The sequence below is a fragment of the Silurus meridionalis genome, chromosome 12, assembly GCF_014805685.1.
Source record: "Silurus meridionalis isolate SWU-2019-XX chromosome 12, ASM1480568v1, whole genome shotgun sequence".
NCBI lineage: Eukaryota > Metazoa > Chordata > Actinopteri > Siluriformes > Siluridae > Silurus > Silurus meridionalis.
Window position 1 is genome coordinate 9,078,823 of NC_060895.1, and position 18,255 is coordinate 9,097,077.

Genomic DNA, 18,255 nt, shown 5'->3' on the forward strand with positions numbered 1-18,255 from the left:
AAACAAGCAATTTGGTTATATTTCAACTACAACACATGATTTTGACTGTTTTGGGCATAATATTATACCTTTACTATTAGATGTGCAGGCAGTGTTGTGTCTCTGAGCACAGAGACGATACTCTCTGCGGCTGGACTCTGGCAAGAGGTTACAGAAGCATGCCAGCTGAACAGCTTTGGCATTCGGTTTTGCAGAATCTGCACCACCTGTGCAGTAGTGCCCAGGAGAGCAAAAACCTAAAACCAATCAAACTAACCTTATTCTTACTTTCTATTTTGTATCACAGAGAATGTATATCGTGTGTATCAATAGACCAGGTTATTTTATGCAATGTTCATTAAGGGTACAGTTTGTAATGTGCCTAGATCTATAGTAAGAACAACTCCAGAATTATTGACATTCATAATAAAAATAATCAGAAAATAACATAGAACATTATTTTGCAAACCTATTGCAAGCCCCTAAATCCCCAGGAAGCGCTAGTCTTCATAATTATGTCTAACTGTTTAGTTTGCAATTAATAACTGTTTCATAGTAGTTAACATTAATAAAAATACCACTGAAGAATAGCGTGTACATTTCTTTAAAATATGCCTACCTGATGGTTGAATAGAGCCCAGTGCAGGGCAGTACATGCCTGGAGGACATAGGGAGCAGGCCATATAAGAAGATGCTCCTTTATCTTGCTGGAAGTAGCCAGCAGGACAGGGTAAAGGAGCACTGCTCTTTTTAGGGCAATAATACCCTGCTGGGCAGATATCTCCATATATCTGAGAGACTGGCCTAGGCTCTGTGGCTCCAGATAAACAGAAGTAGCCTTTGGGAAAATGGATCAGAAAGCAATTTGTGGCAACAAGCTCTGACCGAGAAAAACAATACAATTAACAGCAAGAGACACTGACCAGCAGAACAGGGTCCCGAGGGAGTGGTGAGTGCACTAATATTGCAGTAAAAGCCTGGAGAGCAGGGGGAGCAGTCCAGCAATGACTGCAATCCTTCAACTTGACTCACTGTCCCTGCTGGACAGGGCTTAGGAGAAGATGTACCTTCCAGACAGTAAAATCCTGAAATAGGACAGAAAAGCTGTTATGACACATTCGGAAGGTATACATGCTTCTGAAGGATAACAACATCGATGTTCACCTTTTGGACATGTCTGGCAGGACGGCTGAGCCGGTTGAGACTGATAGGTACCAGGGGGACAAATGGCAGGCTTAGGACTACCATATGGACATGCATGACCAAGAGGACACTGTTGACCTGAACACACAACATAATAAAGAGCAAGCCTACACTCTCTCTTTAATTTAGGAAGAAATACATCAAAATAAGGGTCACTTTTTATATTCACATTTTCTTGCTGTTAATGGCTTAAAGTCAATTTTCTTTAACTTTTGCGCAACAACAGCATCACCAACAACCAAATACAGACAATTGTATTAAGTAGAGGATGAAACTAATAACTTTCCAGTCCAGACTACAAGTTTACTAATCGCTAATAATCCTGTTTCATGTGACTTCAATTTCTCATTTAAACGTTTCCAGAGTTTTGGTGAAGAAACCAAAGTAAATAGAGTAGGAAAACACTGTGCAGTGTCAAAGTTCAATTTACCCAGTGGAATAAATGCATGATTTGGAAATGAACCATAATGATTACAAACATGTATTAAAAAAATACTATTTACAGTGTTGCATAGAATAACTCTGACGCATTTTATAACTTTTCTCATTTTCCTAAGACTCTTTCTAGGCCTGTACACTACTCCAGTGGTTCCCAACCACCAGGCCATGGACCGGTACTGGGCAGTGGATCATTTTGGTAACCATCTGTACAGAAAGAATACTTTTATTTATTTTTTTTTATTTCCATTTGATTGACTTTCATGGTCTGCGGTTTCAAATCGATAAATTACGTTTACACTGATTCTGCATGATGGCAAGTTTTGTGATTTACATTATTTATATAGTTTTCATTTTATATATAAAATTCAATTAATGATTGAATCAAAAAATATGTATAATAGTAAAATAATATGCATGTTATTGTGTGTAATTATGTGTGACACCAAGCTCCCCAAGGTCCGTGTAAAAATTGCCTTGTGTGAAACTGGTTCGGGGTGCAAAAAAAAGTTAGGGAGCACTGCACTAGCCTGTACATTTTCCTAGCCATGTGAAACTAATACTCAGCATTGTCAATACAACCTACCAGGCTTATGTCCGAATGCAGAGCCTGCAGGACAAAACCAGCCTTTTGGGCAGAGAAGCTCCACAGAGCTCTGACCCCAGTCAGGGCAGAAATATCCAGGCACACATGGGTTACAATCAGACTCGGAAACAGCACCATACCGGCCCAGGAACGTTCCTATAAACAATCGTGTACATGTTAATGCCATCATAGTGATCTGTATTTAAGCATTATACAGTTTAAGCAACTTTTAAAAACATGCACTGGTGTGTATATAACAGTGTTTACAATTTTACTATGTGTTTGATTGACCACTTTTTTCCTGTCCAACTTTTGACTTATGCATATCTTTAATATCATATAATCAAAGTATGCATTCATAACCACAAATGAGGATATTTCTCGGAAAAAATATTCAGAAAATGCAACATTAGTACATTTTCCTAATTAGCTTTATTGCAGCATTATGGTTTGCTCATTCCTCTTGGTTAATAGTCTTCAATTCCCCAAGGTTGAATAAATCCCGCTGATGGACTTGCAAAATCCTGTATACATTTTCAACGTCAGTTTAGATTTTCATCTACCATGAAATCACTTGTTACATGGAATATTTCATGTCTTTATTATAGATATATTGCAGAAAAGCTATTGCCAGACAATCTGCAACAGCCTCTAAGAACTCTGTCTTAGAGGCTGTTTGTACATCACTAATTATTCACACCTATAAGCATTCAGTACTCACCGTCTGTGTTTATATAGAAAACACAATCATATCTGTCCTTTTCAAAGTAATGCTCAGAGCTCTATGCTAATTTACTAAACCCTTTCTACGGTCTGATGATCAGGTTTTGATCTGACTGTTACATTTTTTTGATTCCTCAGTTTTACATAGTTCATGTTTTTGCAGCTCAGCTGAACCTTGCTTGTTTCTTTACTACAATTTTAGCATTTTTTCCTTAGATCTGTCTGCCAGTACATTTTTAAGTTCTCTCCTTGCATTTCTATCTGTCTCAACCTCACCTGTTGTGATAATTATAGTTATATTCAATTTTATTCAATGACATCAGGTAAAATTTGCAAGAAAGGAATGTCTAGGTTTCCTTTTTTTTTTTTTTTTTTGATTACCTTTACATGTGAGTTTTATTATAATTTTATTATAATACTTAATTCTATTCAATGACAACTTTTTTCCATTTAAATGTGTAGTGAATATGTATAATTATATTAAATAAGAAAATGCGTTTGAATACTTATTACTTTTCACTTTAATCTAATTGTGCATGATTTTTATTTAAATAGCCTAATTGTATGCTCTACTCCAGACCCTGACTAATAAACCCTGATTTATCAAACCTAAGGGTTTGATAAGATTATGTCTATATTTTAAAGCTAGATTTAGATTAATTTACCTTCATGACAGAGTAAAAAGTTGTAAGTATGGGTCAGTACTACTTGCTCTTTGCTTATCTTGGCTGTGTGCTTACATCTCTACCTGGTGGGCATTTTAATGGCTGGACACTCCCAATGGGGCAGTAGTGTCCCTGAGGACAGAAGTTCCCTGTGATCCGAGCCAAATCATCGAGTTCATCTTCATCATTTGGCCCATGTACTGTATCTGCTGAAAGGCGCAATTACAATAATAAAATTAATATTTGATATACTGTAAAAATCATACTCTATATTTTTCTATATTTGTATATACTGCACTTGGGAATGTACTCTTGATTTATATTTTTAACTGATAAAAAATACAATGTAAACTACATTGAGGACAGTGAGTATAAGCCTGCAGGTGATATTTATTTTTGCTTAACATATTTGGTTGGAAAAGCTTTCATTCTATCAGATATACTGTGCCCCAGTTTCAGCCTGATTGTGCATGGAGACCACAAGACCTCAAGGGAAAAATGCTTGAAACTGGTTAAAACTGCATAAGAACAGCTTCGATAAGACACACTATGTATTTTAATTCTTGTCCTAACTAAATTCTGGGGACCTCTAACTACAGAACACTCTAAAATATATCGATCAACCACAAAACCTCAAGACACTATCATGTTATGTCTCATCCAATAAATCTAATTATTATTAATAATAATAATAATAATAATAATAATAATAATAATAATAATATATTATTAGTAGTAGTAAAGTTGTACTTCACTATAAAAAGGAGAAAATTCTGACTTAATGAAATTGTACATGTGCTACAAATGCATAGTAGTATGCAGGAAAATTTGGAAGATTGTAAGTTTGAATCCTGAGCCACAGAAGTTTGCAGCTGAGAGCCAACGATGCAAAATGAACATGATCTTTGTACCCCTGTGAAGAATGGCATATCAATCACAGTGAGACTAGCCAATTGCTGGCTTATGCATGCCAAAGAGGGCTCTTTTCTCCAAGTGTAGTATGTATGTCACTCTGATTAGCAAAAGTTTGGAAAAAGTGTTGTTTACTGGCTTCACATGTCCCAGAAGAAGCATATGAGCCTAATGTATACTTTTTATTTATGTCTGTACTTTGAGAGTCACTAACAGCTGGAACCAAATTTCTTGTGTTTGTCAACACACTTGGCCAATAAACCTGATTCTGATTCCCCGTATTGGTGGCTGTAATATAATATTCAAGAGCTGGCTGATGGTTAAAAATGTGTATTTAATGTGTGGAGGAAAAACAAAATATTCCTTCAAACTTTCATGTGTGAATGCAGTTACCGTAACTTCGGTTATGATGAGGTGTAGGGGACACTGATTTGAGACTGCAGTAATATCCTGGGTTGCAGGGGCCAGACGGTGAAGTCAACCCATAGTCTGCACAGTACCGACCAGGTGGACATGACTGACACTCCAAAATGGATGCTGCCCCTATTCATGTGCACATGTTGCAGTATGAATTACACGTTGCATCTTTAATTATACATAAACATACATTATTTCCTAATAGGACTTTAACTGCTACACAGCAAGTAAAATATGAGCTTAAGGAAAAAGTTGGTGAGACCTTTTAATGAACTGAATGTTCCTGGAGGGCAGGAATGCATATAACTAGTGCCTGCTGGGCAAAAGAAACCTGCTGGGCATTTTCTTCCTGTGGCATCATCAGGTGGCTGTGGCTGAGAGGCACCCTGGATACACACATATCTATCAAAAAATAAGAAAAGTACAGGTTAGCAAACAGTCATTTGTGCCACCTGATGTAGTAGTGTGCGTTATGGACTGTGGGCATTCTCACCCTGGTGAACATTCACCAGTGGGTGTTGACAGGCCAGAGGAGCCACAGTAAAGTCCACTGGGGCAGGGAATACACTGTCCAACACTGGACATACCAAACTCATTGCTGTATGTCCCAGCTGGACAGGGAAACTCATGCCCAGACTTAGTACCTGATGGAATAGAAACTTCTATAAGGTTAAAAAAAACATACAATTTTGTTAGCATATTCCAGGGAATTTAGTTTACCTGCTGGACAGTAATGCCCCACAGGACATGGGACAGGTGTGGTAGTCCCACTCATGATCCCTGTTTCAGGATCAACTGAGCCTGCACAGAAATATCCAGGCAGACAGAGCAAACACTCTGCCTGCACAAAAAATCACTGTACTGCCAGTTCAGCAAAGTGTAGTCTTAGAATTATTGCTTATCATTAAGTAATATTATAGGGCCTAAAAGATATCTGCATAATAATGCTAACAGCTGATGCATGTAGATTTAGTTGCTAAATACATACAAAAGTAAAAACAAAATCTTTTTTTTTTTTTTTTTTTTTTTTTTTTTTACATTCTAGATTTTTCCAGAAATCAAATGGAATGAATACATCAGCTTCACATAGATAACACCCTCAAATGTCTTTAGACGGTAAAACATAATCAATGGTAACGACATTATGTATTAAATATCATCAGTATTGATTGTGTTCCAACATTAGAGTGGATCAGGTGAGCTTATGCAAGGGAATCTTAAAACTTGGGTCAGAAAATTTCTGATGCAGAAATAATGCTTTAAACCTCTGCTAACCTGTGTGTGTAGGCTTTGATAGCTACCAGGAACACAGGGAATCTGAGTAGTACTGCCTGGGGGGCACATATGGCCAGGTGTACACATATATTGAACAGGCCGACTGGAGTTCTGACCTTGTGGGCAGTAATAGCCAGCTTGGCAGACATGAGAAGGAGCAGAGAGCCCCCTGCTGGAGCATGCAAATCCTACAAGAAAGACAGTATCCAGCCAATATAAAAAAGGTTGTGCAAATAATGGTTTATAAAAAGTGGCAAAATTGTACAAAAGTGTCACTACAGTAAAAGTTTTCTGCAGTTGGTTTGTTCTGATTAGTTTGGGCTCATCTATGCTCTCACCAGCAGGGCATGGCAAACAGGCTGAGAGCTCTGTGTTCTTGCTGCTGTTGCTGTAGTGGCCAGATGGACAGGGCAGTGGAACAGAGGAGCCCACAAGACAGTAATGACCGTGAGGACATTGGTCCCCAGTCACTCCATCTTCAGGTGTTGGGGACACAGCCCCAGATAGGCAAAAATGTCCTGCTCCACATGGTCCAAATGGGGCACTCTGACCCAGAGCTTTGCAGAAAAAGCCTGTATTAAAGAGAATGTTTCAAATATATTTTATTAAATAACTGAAAAAACATTTGTAGTGTTTTTAAATTCATTTCTATCCTTCACGTGTAAATTATTATTAGTGTCTCTGTCTAACACAAATGTATAACTTTTGGAATTATAGGGGTTGTGTTAACCGCAAATTTGTTGTAATTAACTGAATTTTAAAAGCATCTTTTTACAGCAACAAAATCCATTTAATTTGCCTTCCACCCTACATTTAGAACACATAAAGTGGCTCTGTGCTATTGACCAGGGCGAGGGTGAGCATTTTAGGGGCCTGTAGCTGGCATTTTGCAGTGACAAATCAAAAGATTATATTAAGTTCCACTTCCTGGCAACTCAAACCAGTATGGAAATTTTCCTCTGATCTCTTTCATTATCAAGATGTTTCAAAAACCAAATCCTTTGAACTTTTTTTGTTTGTCGTAAACATTAACCAGTAATCTTTTCTTTTAAAAGATCTCTTTTCTTGGAAAAGCCTAATTATGCAGATTGATAACTAGTTTACCTAATTTAGTTTCACGGACTCTAAAGTGTTCTACAAAATAAATTTCAGCTTTTCTTTTCTTTTTAAGGAAAATGTAATAAAACTGGAATTAATTTCCATGCAAACAGCATAAGCATTACAGCTTTAGTAGATACAGCAGGAGTATCCAGTCACAAAAGAGTGGTTGTGGGTGCAGGGTCTCATTCAACCCACCATGCAAAAGACTAATAAACTAATAGTCTATTGAAAGTTAAGATCAGGTGATTAAAGATACAACCGTGAACCAAGATATAAATTCTGTTTAGTTGTTATTTTAATTAGGGAAGATAATGAAGTATTGTACCTGGAGTGCATGGTAAACAGTCATCTGCACTGTCCATTCTTGTATAAGGATTAATCGTCCCTGCAGGACAGGGATACTGATTTTTTAGGGATGTGCCTGGTGGACAGTAATGACCCACTGGGCAGTCTCTGGCTTCAGTGAGAGAGTCATGAGCCAGGCAGTAGTAGCTATATTAAAGATAGAAATAAAAAACATGAAATTCAGTTAAATATAACTAAATTGTAGGTTATAACTTTTTTTTTGTAATCCTACCCAAGCGAGCCATGAATTTCACAAATCTTTCTCTTTGTGAAAATAAAATAAATTAAAATAAAGTGTCCCATAAAACGGTGCATCTGTGTAACCGTGCTATTCATGTGAGCGTATGGGGGCTACTTCCAATAATGGCAAAGTTTATTTAGAGTTTAAGTACAAGTAAAGTATATATATATATATATATATATATATATATATATATATATATATATATATATATATATATATATATATATAAAGTTTTGTAGACAAGGTGAGGGAGGTGTGATTGAGATGGTTTGGACATGTGCAGAGGAGGGACATGGGGTATATCGGTAGGAGAATGCTGAATGCTGAGGATGGAGCTACCAGCGAGGAGGAAAAGACAAAGGCAAAGGAGGAGGGTTATGGATGTGGTGAGGGAAGACATGCAGGTCGTTGGGTTGAAAGAGGCAGATGTAGAGGACAGGTGGGTATGGAGACTGATGATCCGCTGTGGCGACCCCTAATAGAAGAAAGCCAAAGAAAAGAATATATATATATATATATATATATATATATATATATATATATATATATATATATATATATATATATACAGTGAGGAAAATAAGTATTTGAACACCCTGCTATTTTGCAAGTTCTCCCACTTAGAAATCATGGAGGGGTCTGAAATTGTCATCGTAGGTGCATGTCCACTGTGAGTATTTGAACACCTGAGAAAGTCAATGTTAATATTTGGTACAGTCGCCTTTGTTTGCAATTACAGAGGTCAAACGTTTCCTATAGTTTTTCACCAGGTTTGCACACACTGCAGGAGGGATTTTGGCCCACTCTTCCACACAGATCTTCTCTAGATCAGTCAGGTTTCTGGCCTGTCGCTGAGAAACACGGAGTTTAAGCTCCCTCCAAAGATTCTCTATTGGGTTTAGGTCTGGAGACTGGCTAGGCCACACCAGAACCTTGATATGCTTCTTACAGAGCCACTCCTTGGCTATCCTGGCTGTGTGCTTCGGGTCATTGTCATGTTGGAAGACCCAGCCTCGACCCATCTTTAATGCTCTAAATGAGGGAAGGAGGTTGTTCCCCAAAATCTCGTAATACATGGCCCCGGTCATCCTCTCCTTAATACAGTGCAGTCGCCCTGTCCGATGTGCAGAAAAACACCCCCAAAGCATGATGCTACCACCCCATGCTTCACAGTAGGGATGGTGTTCTTGGATGGTACTCATCATTCTTCTTCCTCCAAACACGTTTAGTGGAATTATGACCCAAAAGTTCTATTTTGGTCTCATCTGACCACATGACTTTCTCCCATGGCTCCTCTGGATCATCCAAATGGTCATTGGCAAACTTAAGACGTGCCTGGACATGTGCTGGTTTAAGCAGGGGAACCTTCCGTGCCATGCATGATTTCAAACCATGACGTCTTAGTATATTACCAACAGTAACCTTGGAAACGGTGGTCCCAGCTCTTTTCAGGTCATTGACCAGCTCCTCCTGTGTAGTTCTGGGCTGATTTCTCACCTTCCTTAGGATCATTGAGACCCCACGAGGTGAGATCTTGCATGGAGCCCCAGTCCGAGGGAGATTGACAGTCATGTTTAGCTTCTTCCATTTTCTAATGATTGCTCCAACAGTGGACGTTTTTTCACCAAGCTGCTTGGCAATTTCCCCGTAGCCCTTTCCAGCCTTGTGGAGGTGTACAATTTTGTCTCTAGTGTCTTTGGACAGCTCTTTGGTCTTGGCCATGTTAGTAGTTGGATTTTTACTGATTGGGGTGGACAGGTGTCTTTATGCAGCTAACGACCTCAAACAGGTGCATCTAATTTAGGATAATAAATGTAGTGGAGGTGGACATTTTAAAGGCAGACTAACAGGTCTTTGAGGGTCAGAATTCTAGCTGATAGACAGGTGTTCAAATACTAGTTTGCAGCTGTATCATACAAATAAATAGTTTAAAAATCATATATTGTGATTTCTGGATTTTTTTTTTTTTAGATTATGTCTCTCACAGTGGACATGCACCTACGATGACAATTTCAGACCCCTCCATGATTTCTAATGGGAGAACTTGCAAAATAGCAGGGTGTTCAAATACTTCTTTTCCTCACTGTATATATATATATATATATATATATATATATATATATATATATATATATATATATATATATATATATATATATCTTTCTTTTTCCCCCCTCAATGTCTTCAACGTAATTAGTAGACAGTTACGTGATTAAAGGGATTACCTATACCTGTTTTAATATAATAAACACTGCTTGGCACATTTAATATGTTTACGCATAAAACCAAGTGTACCCCTGGGGACAGAGGTTACAGGTGGCTTGTCCTTCACTGTTGCTTATGAATCCTTGTGGACAGGACTGGGGAACACTGGATCCTCTAGGACAAAAATAGCCTGTGGCATGAAAAAAAACACATCACAGTTAACATTTGAAGGCAGGCTTTTACAGTGAAAAAAGTTTCATTCATTCAATGCGAAAAGTAAAGACTAAACAACCTGCAGGACATGGCCCTCCTCTGTGGTCTCTGATTACTGAATTGGGCAGCAAGGCTCCTTGGCTGCAGTAGAAACCCTCCCAACATTCCCCTTTGGGAGCAGTGAGCCCCGGTGTGTCACAGTAATGACCAGGAGAGCAGGGAATACACTGGTCCTGCAGGGGAAAGTTGTGTCTTTTTAACTTTTCTCATTTATAATAAAACTAAAAGAAGATCATACTTGCGGACACACTTTTTGAAGATAAATAAATCATTAATCAACAATGTGACCTTGAAATAAGTATATAGTGTTCTAAACATTTTGTTTTATATTTTAAGAATTGTTGTCATACCTCTGAAGTTAATTTGGTCCTATTACTAAAAGTCCCCACTGGACAAGGCTGGGGGTCAGAAGTTCCTTCTAGACAGAAATGACCTGCAGGACAGGGTCCACCATCTCCTAGGAAAACAACAGATTCTTTGTTCTGATTACAAAGCAGGAATAGGGACTAATTTCTAGGTCTTGAGTAGCTCTTTAAGACAAGATCTTTATAATAGAAACTGAAAGTGTAGGGGTTACACATTAAATTATGCATTTGGACAGTGCATTTAGATTTTTACATTACTGTTTTCTTATTCAAAGCCTAGGATCATACTGAGATGGCAGCAGTGCTTTTTGAGTATTTTTCTTTTTTATCTATAATAAACATTTTCTTTGTGTCTTTTTAATACCTAAAATTGCATTATTTAAATACAACATTGTACTAAACTATCAATCAAATAATGTAAATCAAAATTTTAACATACTGGAAATTATTATTTTTTTTTTTTTACCTACATTATATAATTTCTTCAGCCTGCATTCATAGGTATTCTTAAATTAATACAAATAATTTTATAAAAATTAACAAACAACAAACAACTCAAAATCAACTATATTTATTCAGTTATCAAAAGCAGCTCAGTTATTCTCTTTAATTGAGTCAGGCAATCAACTAATTCCATTTAGAACCGCATCATTCATTTTCATTGTGATTTTCATTATACCTGTGGACAAGGTGAGCGGCTGTGGTGAGGTGTTTCCACGTGTGCAGTAATATCCAGCAGAGCACTGTCCAGAGACAGCGGTGGAATTCTGATAAGAGCAATAGTGTCCTCCATCACATTTCCTACACTGGGAGAGATCACTTAGGCCAGAGACTGGACTGTACGTTCCCAGTGGACAAGCTCTCCACTCATACGCTGTCTCCTCTGGACAGTAAAAACCTAAAGGTAAATAGGCAAGTTTCAGGGACTGGTTTAGAACCATAAGTCACATACAGTATATCCACACAGTGTGGCGCTGTTTGCTTTCTTATTGTTTTTTTCGTCCCAGTTCTTTGTTTGGAGCAGATGGTGCCTAGTAACATGAGAAAATCAATTTCACAAGTATGGCAGCTTCATTTTCGAGAAAAAAAAGATAGACAAATGTTCATCTTCTTCAAGTCACACTATGGTTTTGTAACAATTGTATAGTTTAAATGTCTTACTTGTGTCCTTTGTCTTCATTATTTTAGCAAATCAGCTGGACTTATTCTAAGTGACATACATAAGATGTTAATAGATGTCTGTGTGTGTGAAAATCATCCTAACCTTGTGGACATGGTAACCGAGCCCCATTAACACAGTACCAGCCAGCAGTGCAGGGCCAGCACTGAGAGGCCTGTGTTGAAGTCATAAATGTCCCTAGATCGCATGGCACAGGTCGAGCAGTTCCAATCGGACAGTAATGGCCCTGTGGGCACACGTTTCCTAAGGTCCCATCAGTAGGCATGGAGGTTGTTGCGTTCTCAATGCAATAAAATCTTTCGGGGGAAAAAAACATTAATTATGATTTTTTTATTTTTATTATTATTTTTTCGATTAAACTACCATCTCTAATTAAGTACTATATAAGACTTTTAGAATGGTTTAATAGGTTTAATTGCACCTACCCTGCAGAGCAGTATCCAGTGGGCAGCGACAGGGCAGTGCTGGCACAGTAAAATCCTCCAGGGCATGGCTGGCACTCATGTTCACTCTTCTGACCGGTGATGTTTGACAGGGTGCCTAATGGACATGGCACTGGGTTGGTTGTACCTAAAATGCATAGTGTTGTAACTGAATTAAAAGAAAATCTCACGGTATGGCCTACCATATTACCTAGAATCATAGTTTCATTCCATGCACTCTTAGAAAAAAGAGTTCTTATTAGTTAAGGGTTCTTATTCTATCATGTAAGAAAACACATTTTTTACAAAAGTATACAGAGTAACCCTTAAAAAAGAATTGCTAAGCATGTTAACACTTTTTTATTCCTTTTTTTTTCATCCATAATTTTAGTTTTGGCCAATTTCCACCCATAAGGCATCCTGCCGCTATCTCAAGACAGTTCCCAGCCATTTAGGGCAAAGGCCATGTTTCCTCCAAGGCAGGCAAAGCCAGCCAACTGTATCTTTTTAAACTACTGCTCATGCAACATCAGGGGGCAGTATAACATGCTCAGAGGAAAGCACTGTCCGCCCACCTCCACATGTGTGAGCTCAAAGACGCCCATGATCGTCTAGTGTCAGTGTGATTTATCACGCTTAGATTTCCAGCCATGGATGGCTGTGGCATCATCAGAATTCAATCTCCAAATTGTGGGGTGAATGCTTTTCCAATGAATATTTTCTATTCACAGATAAAGCTGCTAATAAGTTAATATATGCTAGAAATTAAAGTCATTTGCTAAAAAGATGTATTTTGTATTATTTACTTGTCAAGATTTTAGTTCTCTGAATAAAATCCTTCTAAGGGGTGTATATTTAGCCTGTATTTTTACTGCCATGTTTGTCTAGAGCTTAGCAGTGTCCAATACTTGATTATATTTATTTTTAAATATTACATCAGCTTAGCATCAAAAAATGAATTGTGAAAAAACTACAAGAATATGCATTATAGAGTTACAATCTACAACAATAGAGCTGTACATTAGTAAAATACACCTAAAGATTCCTTCAGCATAATCATGTAATAAGTCTGCTGAAGGAATCTTTAGGTGTATTTTACTAATGTAAAGCTCTATTGTTGAAGATTGTAAATCTATAATGCATATTCTTGTAGTTTTTTCACAATTAATTTTTATGACAATATGCTAAATATGACAATATGTAAAATTTTGACGGATGTATCACCTTTAGGACAGAAGTATCCAACTGGACAAAGTGATCCTGAGGATCCAGCAGAAGGACTGGCCGAGTGGGATCCCTCTTTGCACCAGTATCCAGACATGCACAATCCTATAATTTAGTCATATTTCTAAGACACAGTCTGACCAATCTAGCTGAGCTAAAAATCAATGATTATAATACATTAACAGAATTGTATATATACAGTATCTCACAAAAGAGAGTACACCCCTCACATTGTAGAAACCATTTTATCTGTATATAGATTAATGTACAAAAAACAAACGTGGGTACACCCTAAGTAAAAAAGTCAAAACCTTGTCCAAAGTGTCAATATTTCGTGTAAGCACCACTGTTATCTAGCACTGCCTTAATCCTCCTAGGCATGGAATTAACCAGAGCTGCACAGGTTGTTGCTGGGATCCTCTTCCACTCCTCCATAATGACATCTTGCTGGATTTTAGATACATGCCGCTTCTCCACCTTCCCCTCGAAGATGCTCCACAGGGGTTTGACAGGTTTCAGGTCTGGAGACATACTTAGCCACTCCATCACCTTCACCTTTCTCAGCAAGGCAGTTGTCATCTTGGCGGAGTGTTTTGAGTCGTTATTATGTTGGAAAACTGCCGTTCGGCCCAGATTCTGAAGGGAGGGCATCATGTCCTGCTTTAGAATGTCACAGTACATGTTGGAATCCAAATTCCCTTGAACCGCTGCTCCCCAGTACCAGCAGCACTCATGCAGCCCCAGACCATGATGCTACCACCACCATGCTTGACTAGATGCAAGACACAATTTACTTGGCACTTCTCTCTAGGGCATCATCAAACATGGTGGACACCATCTGAGCTAAACAAGTTTAACTTAGTCTCATCAAAACAAAGGACTCAGTTCCAGTAATTCATGCTCTTGGACATTTTGTCTTCAGCAAACTGTTTGTGGGATTTCTTGTGAGCCAGCTTCAGAAGAGTCACGCAAACCAACTCGTTGCAATGTGCGGCATATGGTCTGCAACCTCTAATGGTGGCAGCACTCATCCGTCTATTTTTTAAAGCAGCTTCTGCACCTGACGCACAACACGAGGACTCAACTTCTTTAATTGACCCTTGCAAGGCCTGTTCCAAGTGGAACCCATTTTGGAAAATCTCTGTATGACCCTGGCCACGCGTTACCCATCTTCTTACAACCTAGGCCATCTTTGTGGAAAGCAACAATGGCCATGTTGAACATGGTCAGTATGAGAGAATTGTACTCAAAGCACCAAATTTTACTGCTCTAATACAAGAGACACAAATTTGCATGGTCCTGTCAAGCAGGCAAAAACATGAACATGATGAATAGGACATGTGGCTTTGCATAGTTAAGTGACGTACAACTGTTATCACTTAGGGTGTACTCACTTTTGTTTTGACAATAATAGCTGTATGTTTAGTTATTTTCAGAGGACAGTAAATGTGTACTGCTCTACAAGCTGCACACTGACTACTCTAAAATATATCCAAGCTTTATTTCTATAGTATTGTTCCTTCAGAAGATATACTGAAATGGTTGCTGAAATATCAGGGGTGTACACACTGTTGTGAGACACTGTATGTCCCATTGGTACCTGCAGGCTCTGCTAAGCCTTCAAATGGGCAAAAGTGTCCTACTGGGCACAGAAGACAGCTGAGAAGGCTGTTCATGCCATATTTTGGGTTGTAGGTTCCAGCAGGACAAGGAAACTGAGTGGCATAGCGGGTTCCTGTAGGGCAGTAATATCCTTTTGGGCATAACTGCCGGACAGATACATTATTGACTCTGAAGCTCTCATCACAGTAAAAACCTAAAAAAAAAAAAGAAATTATATAGTGACAATGAATTAAGAAATGAGATGAAATTGAATTCATATTCAGCACGTAATTTAGTTCATAACAAGATGTTTATATCTTGCCCTCTTCACAGACTGTGCAGTTGGCCTGCTTCTGCTTGTCCTGGTAAGTCCCAGAGGGGCAGATAACTGGGACAGGGCTTCCTGAGGGACATTGATGACCGAGCGGACAAGGTAGAGCTAGGTCGTCAGTCTGACCAAGGGGACACCAATAACCTGTCATACAGAGGACAAGGACAGATAGACATAGCCTCAAAACATGACTATATGGATTGTGAGGTTCTATAAATAGGCGTTTGAACTTAAATTATTCTCTATTTCGGGGAGATTTATAGCTTGTGTGTGTCAAATAGAATCGTCTTGAGTTTCATTTGACGGATGTTAATAAAGTTCTGGACAGGTATACAAATCTTTCCTAATTCAATGCTTAAACATTAATCTACCTGCATAATTAGGTGCACGGGCATTAGCATTAATAAAATCCAATACACGCTCTCCCAAGATAGTAATCCCTAAATGAAACATCGATGGTGATAATAATTACTGATGTCAAAAATAATTACTGGGCAAAACTAGTGATTTAATCCCACATGAACAAGACTTTACTTTCAGTGCTGTGTGATACAAAGAGTGTTCTGCTATATTTACCCTGACTGCAAGGTGCAGTAGGAGCTCTCAGGCCTCGCGTACTGCAGTAGTATCCGGCTCTGCATGACTGACACTGAGAACGATGTTTTAAACCTGCCACTGCAGAGAATGTTCCAGCTGGACATGGCTCTGGTCCTCTAGAGCCTTCATCTGATTAAGAGTAAGAGAATAATGAATTGTCAGGTGTCTTGTCAGCATATACATCAAGGTTGACCAGTGAGCAGTAGTTACCACAATAGGAGCCAGGAGGACAAATATCACCAGTGATGCCATCTGTTGGTTTAGACTGAGTTGCTTCCCCAGCGCAATAATAACCTGCAGCACAGGGACCACTAGGCAAAGCCAAACCTGTTGAAGAAATAAACTGTTTTATTCTAATTTAGTCAAACACATTTTCTGCATCTCACCACTGAAAAAAAACAACAAAAGGAAATAAAGACAATTATTCAGTCTGTTGTTTATGCAGAACCATAGATTATGCTTCAGTGTGTACCACAAGGTATTCCCTGTTACAAAGTGACACAAGAAAGTATCAATCTTTCCCTATCCTTTAACTAATTACTGTAAACCACATGCGTAGCATAGCCTTCAGTTACTCAGACCTTAATTATTTACTACTTCAAGAAAATAATTAAAAAAAATATCTAATCCACCTGTGGCATTACAGAAGGCTCCAGGAGAGCAGGGTAATGGCTCGGAGCTGCCTGCTGGGCAGAAAAACCCTGTCTGACATCTTCCCCCAGTGGAGGAGGCTGGACACAGACAGTTAGCACTGGTGTAGTTGTCCAGATCAAAGGGTTGAGGGTTCCAGGCTGCGGAGACACAAAACCAGCCTGGAGGAGAAAGAGAAAAACAAAACCTGAGGGTCCATTATTGATCAAAGTTGAGCAGAAAACACATTCTCTTTGTTTTGTTTTAATATTATTAATATCAGAATCACCTGAAGGAAGAAATTTTGACAAAACAGCAATGCAGACTTCTAACAAAAAATTGCTAGAACATGTGCATATATGGTGTGTTCTGTGGTTGAAATATAATTATTCCCTCAGGAAATATGTGATAATATTCACATGAATAATCTGGCTATGTGTTTACTGGTGTTCTGTTATTGTAGTCTGCTATCTACTTCAGGTTTTGACATGTGCATTCTGAGATGTTTTTCTGTTCACCACCATTGTACAGAGTGGTCATCTGACTTAATATAGCTTTTATGTTAGCTTAAATCAGTTAGGCCATTCTCCATTGACCTCTCTTATCCACAAGATGTTTCTGTCCGTAGTGCTGCCACTCACTGGATGTTTTTCAATGATAGTTTCAGGAGACCAAGAAGTATGTCACAATTGTCCCCAATCCGATGGTTAATGTAAACATTGGATTGTCTCTGATTGTCTAATTGGATAATTGCATGGATGTGTAGAAAGTGTTCTTAATAAAATGTGCATTGAGTGTATATTACATCACTATAAATCTATATATTTTTATTTATAAATACTATATACTGTATATTCCAACAGTACAGTATATTGAGCAACTAACCAGCTTTGCATTTCCCAGACACAGCTGTTAGTCTTTCCTTCTCACAGTAGTGGCCTGGCAAGCAGGGCAGGCAACTGTCCAAGCTCTGGGTCATAGGCTCAGGATTATAGTAGCCTCTTGGGCATGGGAACTGGGTGGCATGCCTTGTGCCTGTATAAAAGTTTCAATGCATTATGCCACTGAGCACTTTTGTATGATAAACAAGCAAATAGACTAGAAACAGGATTTTTTCATGCTATACCTTCAGGACAGTAGAATCCAGGAGGGCATGGGAACTTTGTGTAGTTGCTGGTACTCTCTGGGCAGTAGTATCCAGCATGGCAGACACTACATTTAATTTGTCCAGTAAGGTTAGTGTAGGTACCAGCTGGACATGGAAGAGGCATAACACTGCCTAGTGGGCAGTAGTGTGCTTGGGGACAGAGTCCACCCTCTGTGCCAGCACCTGTGTACATGTTAATTAGCCACATTAGTGACACTAATGAGATCATCATGATTGCAGAAGGATAATTTAATTGCTCATACCTGTATAGGAAATAGCACCGCCAGGACAATAGAATCCCTCCTGGCATGGCCCTGATGGCCTGCTTAGCCCAACAGTTCCACAGAACTGCCCTGGTGGGCACAAACTACAGCCTGAGATCTCTGTGATA

The 18,255-nt window shown here is 38.6% G+C and overlaps 2 protein-coding genes across 5 annotated transcripts in view; both read right to left on the reverse strand.

The window, feature by feature from the left end:
• si:ch211-286b4.4 (zonadhesin) overlaps nucleotides 1-6,266 on the reverse strand; it is a 26,141-nt gene extending 19,875 nt beyond the window's left edge. For 2 of the 4 annotated variants that reach the window (XM_046862742.1, XM_046862740.1), the window contains exons 1-11: nucleotides 6,199-6,266; nucleotides 5,644-5,764; nucleotides 5,417-5,567; nucleotides 5,186-5,325; nucleotides 4,900-5,049; nucleotides 3,678-3,803; nucleotides 2,207-2,362; nucleotides 1,144-1,260; nucleotides 903-1,064; nucleotides 599-817; nucleotides 69-236 (exon numbers count right to left, since the gene is read on the reverse strand). In XM_046862742.1, coding sequence (XP_046718698.1) covers nucleotides 69-236; nucleotides 599-817; nucleotides 903-1,064; nucleotides 1,144-1,260; nucleotides 2,207-2,362; nucleotides 3,678-3,803; nucleotides 4,900-5,049; nucleotides 5,186-5,325; nucleotides 5,417-5,567; nucleotides 5,644-5,698 — 1,444 coding nt within the window. In that variant the 5' untranslated portion in view covers nucleotides 5,699-5,764; nucleotides 6,199-6,266. The remainder of the gene's footprint in view (nucleotides 1-68; nucleotides 237-598; nucleotides 818-902; nucleotides 1,065-1,143; nucleotides 1,261-2,206; nucleotides 2,363-3,677; nucleotides 3,804-4,899; nucleotides 5,050-5,185; nucleotides 5,326-5,416; nucleotides 5,568-5,643; nucleotides 5,765-6,198) is intronic. The other 2 variants (XM_046862741.1, XM_046862743.1) reach the window with 2 other exon arrangements.
• On the reverse strand, nucleotides 6,183-18,251 carry LOC124394859 (multiple epidermal growth factor-like domains protein 6). The gene is made up of 19 exons (XM_046863341.1): nucleotides 18,128-18,251; nucleotides 17,844-18,047; nucleotides 17,603-17,752; nucleotides 16,720-16,899; nucleotides 16,298-16,414; nucleotides 16,067-16,216; nucleotides 15,482-15,634; nucleotides 15,158-15,373; nucleotides 13,558-13,662; nucleotides 12,337-12,481; nucleotides 11,996-12,207; nucleotides 11,411-11,629; nucleotides 10,717-10,823; nucleotides 10,386-10,539; nucleotides 10,184-10,283; nucleotides 7,625-7,791; nucleotides 6,537-6,770; nucleotides 6,315-6,386; nucleotides 6,183-6,220 (listed from the first exon to the last, which is right to left on the reverse strand). Exons 2-19 carry the CDS (start codon nucleotides 17,986-17,988, stop codon nucleotides 6,183-6,185), a joined length of 2,664 nt encoding a protein of 887 aa, XP_046719297.1. The 5' UTR covers nucleotides 17,989-18,047; nucleotides 18,128-18,251.
• Between the last annotated feature and the right edge of the window lie 4 nt (nucleotides 18,252-18,255).

Bases quoted from the DNA above. Each gene is read 5' to 3' on its own strand.
- LOC124394859 (XM_046863341.1), bottom strand. From the start codon at position 17,988: ATGCCTCTTCCATGTCCAGCTGGTACCTACACTAACCTTACTGGACAA. The intron at 10,284-10,385 runs GTTGTTTAGTCT...TTCATGCCACAG, and splicing joins AGGAGGGCCATGTCCTGCAG to GCTATTTTTGTCCTAGAGGA. The intron at 6,221-6,314 runs GTCAGAACTCCA...TGTTCCTGGTAG, and splicing joins TGGCTATTACTGCCCACAAG to CTATCAAAGCCTACACACAC.